This window comes from Anguilla rostrata, unplaced genomic scaffold (genome assembly GCF_018555375.3).
Source record: "Anguilla rostrata isolate EN2019 unplaced genomic scaffold, ASM1855537v3 scaf0762, whole genome shotgun sequence".
Taxonomy (NCBI): domain Eukaryota; kingdom Metazoa; phylum Chordata; class Actinopteri; order Anguilliformes; family Anguillidae; genus Anguilla; species Anguilla rostrata.
Window position 1 is genome coordinate 1 of NW_026986194.1, and position 5,777 is coordinate 5,777.

The window sequence follows — 5,777 nt, forward strand, 5'->3', positions numbered from 1 at the left end:
AGGGCTATTGTCGGGTTTATCTTGCTGCTATGACGGAATACGATTTTTGATTGGCATTTTTATTTATATTAGCTTCTCCACCGACCTAGCTTACGGGAACGGATGTGAAGAGACCGTATGCAGAGTCACAAAACTGACATAACCAATCAGTGAATACGTCATTAAGCCTGCCCACGCGAACGGTTCAGCTGCACTGAGCATGGTTGCTAACGCGAAAACCTGAGCAGTTGTATCGTCTGCCAACCGTCCAGGAAACCCATGAACCTTCTGTGATAGACCGCGCGCAATGGGGGTTTGTAATCGTTCCGCGCCAAACCGTTTCCAGGTGGAAACACCATTGGAACCGTTCCTCTCCATGCTCAGAACCGTTCAGCCCTTTGGTGGAAAAGGGGCTAAAGACCGACAGGAGTTCCCCAGCATACCGCAGTGAACTCAACATAACAAAGAAATTGCACACTTTCTATAGGGAATCTTATCTTTTAGGTTCTGCGCTTGGTTGCATGCCACACGTATAGTTCTCTTGCAGAAAAACATTTCCCAGAAATTACGTCTCTTCCATAATTAACACAAAGTCACTTTCTTTTCTTGCAACCTTGACATTTCGGTTTGCTAGCAAAGCTAAGATAGGACACCGCGCCCAATTATTTTGCAACATGAGAAGAGAGAGAAAAGTGGGAAAGGGGGGCCATCTTCTGTTCATGGAACCTTCCTGAATTGTAACAGAATTGCATAGAGTATCTCAAAGCACATGTCATTATCTCATGCTTGAGATTTCATCATTTTAATAAAGAGCATGTTCTCTTCTCACGCAAAGGTAAGAATATGTGAGTTAGTCATTACACAAGAAAACTGTTAAAAGAATACATTTCTAATAATTTATGTGTTAGAGTATATAATATAAAACAATGATTAAACAGCATATTCTTCCACAATTTCAACTCATAGTTTGGTTGCAGGAGTACTGAAAGTCTGAGTTGAACAATCGCAGGATGCCAATGTCGTGGCCACTAGGGGGATTACACCAACATGTTATTATTATTTTTAGACAGAATTTGGATATGTTTTTGGACCCCTAAATATTTTAGACCTTTGTGGTGGTGGAAAGATAGTAATTCCCAATTGAAAATTATGCAAAGGTGAGTTTCTTGAGTCAAAACAATTGGTAGTGAAATACATGATTATATTGTGATTAACAGCAATTTAGGCATTTTGGATAGATTTGAAGACATTAAGGGACACCAGGGTACACTGCTTACCTTTTGCTTCATAGATCTTTAGTAGTTGCCCATATCACCCCCAGAGTTTGCACACTTGTGGGCAAGAAGTGTATAATCCAGGGCATGTATAGTGGTACCTTGTTTATATATGGGATCTCTCAGTATTTCATGACAAACTAAAAAAGATCAACTTAATTTTTGCATTTTCGCCAAGATAATTGCATTTTTGGCACTTTATTTCTACCTAAATTATGAAGATGAACTAATTTAAATTACTATTGGAAATGGTAAATGCAAATGGCTTGCTTCAAATGGAGTTAGAAAATGGATGGATGATGGATGTTGTCACAAGACAACAGCTGAATCCAAGGAAACACAAGTTTTCATCTGGGAAACATGTAATGAATGATCCTGCCCTCTATACTGATGCTCCCTCACAAAGTTATAAATGCAATATTCAGTATATTTTTAATAAGTATTTATAAAGTCCAGAAAACTGTACTTAAAAGCAGAATAAAATGTGGAGCTGCAAAACTATTCCCAGATTTTTTCTTATTTGGATAGAACAGCATAAATTTACTCCATATAATTTCTGTTATCTCAAGTTAAATGTGGTGCTTTCAAATGTTCAGTGGCAGTGATGATGCGTCATGATTCTGAAAAATCATGAGGCTTACTTGCATTAACAGTTATTTGGTCCTTATGTTGAAAGACAACGACAACAGCAACTCCAAATACAGATCCCTCTCCTGGAATTAGCTTTTTTGTTAGCTTTATTGTGCATGATGCAATTTTGTGAAGAGACACAGCTGGCCAAGAAACAGCTAACTGTCCAGTTACTTTTGTGATCCTATTTTGGGGGACCTTGTATATAAAGAACTGTAATTTCTACACAGAGGTTTTGATGTTAAAAATTTAATTATGGACCAAAATCATATGTAATGTGTACCAGGTTTCTCTTCTGAAATGCTGACAGACTTTTTATATCTCTCAAATGACTTGCTTATTGCTTCAAGTTTAGTTTTATTTAAGGATGACTTTTGCTTTGTTCCAGGGCCTTAATTCTCTGGATGAGGATGACCCCAATGTCCTGCTGGCTATTCAGCTGTCTCTGCAGGAATCTGGGCTGGTTATGGATGCTGAGACTCAGGAGATCCTCAACAATGAAGCCTCCATGGGAGCGATTGGCACCTCTCTGCCATCCAGACTGGACCCTGTGCTGCCCAGTGTGGAGCTGCCTCGTGGTGCCTTGAGCAGCTCTGAGCTCCTGGAGCTGGGAGACAGCTTGATGAGACTGGGAAACATTACCAGTCAATACACCCCTGAGCCCTTTGATAACCTGCATCCCTTCGGTGAGTCTCCAGGAGGCATCTTCTCCTCCTCCAGTGACACAAACTCCACTTGCCATGAGCCTACCACCAATGCCAACCTGCTTGGCAACATCATGGCCTGGTTCCATGACATTAACCCTCAGAGCATTGCATTCATCCCCTCCGCCTCCTCAGACCCTCTCCTGGACATGCAGAGGGACCCTGCAATGCAGGACAATGTAGATGGGGGAGATCTGTCATCCCAAACTGGGGACGATGCAGTGGGCCTCACCCAGCTGGAGTTGGAGGGCATGGCCACTGTGGGTGTCTTGAACACAGAGCCTGACAACAGACAAGTTGACTGTAATGCTGATCCCAGTCATCCTGATGTCCCTGAATGTGAGTCTCTTCCTGACCTTCAACCACACAGCCCTGAGTGGGAGGAGCAAGTCCACCTGGTTTGAGAGCCTCCTGTAATATCTATACCCACTATCACACAGGAAAATTATCAACTGTGGCAGCAACTGAACAAAAAAAATGTTTTGGGTAGCACATTGGGAGAGAAACTGTTTTGATTTAAAATCTAAAGCAAATTGTAGACTGCTGAAATCAGAAAAAAAATGTATACATGTACTAGATGTGGATAAAATAATTGTTTGTAAAAAAAAAAAAAAAGTTGGCAAGAACACAAAGAGAGAATTGAGATGCAAACTTCATGTAAATGAGAAAGCAAATGATTTTTGTATGTTGTTTCTCATATATGGAGTAGTATATATGTGGGATCCTTGGGATCAGAGTGGTTTTTTTCACTAGAATGGGACACTAGTTGCAGGGTGCAAGTGACTACTGGACAGGAGTCTTTAACTTTTGCTCAGAGATTGGTGACTGTGAATTTGACCAGGAAACCTGATCTCATTCCCATCAACCTTTTTCTGCCTGCCTATTTCTGTCAGAAAAGGTGCCAAGCTGCAATTTGGCTAAGCATAATGCACTCCAGAAGGAACCAAGGTTATAACATGCATATTGTGCCTACATTGCTAAGAACCAATCAGAAATGATCCATTAGTATTTATGTAATTAACACAAAATAGACTTTTAACAGTTAAAGGAAGAAATGAAAAACAGTGAAGTCTGCATTTGAAAAATCACAGTCCGGACTTGAGAAGAGAAATTTGGAAATTCAATCAGCTAATTTTTTTTACATAACTTAATCATAATGGAATAGACAATGATGGCTACATTTGGAAACTCACTTATTAATGCTGCAGCTGATCCCTAATGGTTTTCTACTGAATGTGCCTTTATTTGGATTTATGTGTTTTTTAGTTATTGTCACATTTCAGAAGTACCTCAGCATTGAAGTATAAACACACTTCACACTTCTCACAGTAAGTTCATATAAATCAAATGAAGTGTATTGAAATGACATTTAAAATTAACATACAATACATTTAACATATTTTTGTCTTTAAACCTCATTAACTGTTTAGATTATTTAAAGACATTTTGATGCACCAGACATAGCATGTACTGTGCAGTCTCTAAGTATTTGGCCAGTATTTTTGTTGTTTTGGCTCATTGAATGATGACTACAAAGTCACTGAATTCCACCTACCCCTCAAATTAAAGCTGCTAATCTGTACATTAAACCTCATATTCATCATGTTATTTAAAATACAGTGTGCCGGAGTACAGAGCCAAAACTACAAAAAATGTGTCACTGTCCAAGTACTTATGGATGACAGTTGTATTTAAATTGATTATATCTAATCTAAATGAATTATATCTATATGTAACATTACGAGTTGTCTCCATTTAATTGTAAATGTTAACAGTTTTTGACTTATAGTGAGCTCCATAACATTTGGGACAGAGACATTTTTTCTTTACTCCACAATTCAGATGTGGCCAAAGTGCACATTCTCTGCATATTCTTTGGTTTCACCATGTAGAAATAACAGCACTTTTTATATTTAACAGCACCATAATGTTTGGGACATAGTGTCATGTTGAGTGTTTTGTCACATGATGCCATCCGGAAGCAGATGCTTGAATTTAAACAGATAAGTTGCTTCGGTACACTTCAGAATTCATCCAGCTGCTGCTAGCAAAGTTATATTTATTTTATTCTTTATTTAACCAGGAAATCCCTTTAGATTAAAATCTCTTTTTCGAGGGAGACCTGGCCAAGCACACCATTACAAAGTTACAATGAAGCAAGTGAGCTAACCCTTACCATAAACATGCAACAGCCATACATGCCCAATCCATAGCACCCTCACCACCATATTTCACAGATGAGGGGGTGTGGTTTTGGATCTTGGGCAGTTCTTCGCCTCCACAATAGTCATCACTCTGATGCAATTGAATCTTGGTCTCATCTGTCCACAAGATATTTTCCCAGGACAGGCACTTTTAGTATGGACAGTTATATTTAAATCTACATCTAAATTAATGAGTTGTTGTGTATCTCCATTTATTTGTGAATGTTAACTGTAACCTTTAACAGGTTAGCCTCAGCAGTTAACCTTAGTATATTAGTACCTTGGATACGTCTTAGCAAATATTGACCAATGTAAAAAGTGCTGCAATTTATACATGGTAAAATTGAAGTGTATAAATAAAAGCTGAGAATGTATTTTTGTTAGCCTGTCTGGATTACAAATCGAAAATTGAGGAATACGGAGCCAGGTCAAGAAAAAAGTCTTTGTCCCAAACTTACTGCACATGAGGCATGCACAGAAAGAAATGTGCAAACTAGTTATAGAGAAGTGCAATGCTGTGAGAAATTGGGAAAGCAATTTTAATGTCCAGAAATAATAAAAGAATTGTGGGAAATATCCTAAATATTTTAGAAATGTTGTAATCCTTATTTGAAATGGAAATTCCCTCTAAATTATTGTAAATTTCACAAAGAAATACATTGTTGGCTTTGTTGTGTTATGTTAAAATAGAATCCCGAATCTCATGAAAGTTTCAAATTTTAAATTCATATCTCAAATTTTGTTTGTGGCTGTTTTGAAATCAGAACAGCAAGAAAACAAACATATTACAATGGAATGTCTCTTGCAAAAGTGAAGCTGTGTAAAGAGTGCTATATATGGACTTATTAAAATTGGTGTGGGATTCTTCTGGAATTTTATGTTGTCTGCTGCAGTGTAACTATGCAGTATGAAAAGGGGCATACTAAATTATGTTTGTATTTTCTTGGTACAAGTGAAAAGACAAATTATTAACATGAAAAATTAAG

At 38.0% G+C, this 5,777-nt stretch overlaps 1 protein-coding gene across 1 annotated transcript; it reads left to right on the forward strand.

The window, feature by feature from the left end:
• The first annotated feature begins 316 nt into the window (after window positions 1–316).
• LOC135246701 (ankyrin repeat and IBR domain-containing protein 1-like) lies at window positions 317–4,123 on the forward strand. Its single transcript, XM_064320032.1, has 2 exons — window positions 317–2,569; window positions 2,723–4,123. Exons 1-2 carry the CDS (start codon window positions 2,251–2,253, stop codon window positions 2,989–2,991), a joined length of 588 nt encoding a protein of 195 aa, XP_064176102.1. The 5' UTR covers window positions 317–2,250; the 3' UTR covers window positions 2,992–4,123.
• The last annotated feature ends 1,654 nt before the right edge of the window (window positions 4,124–5,777 follow it).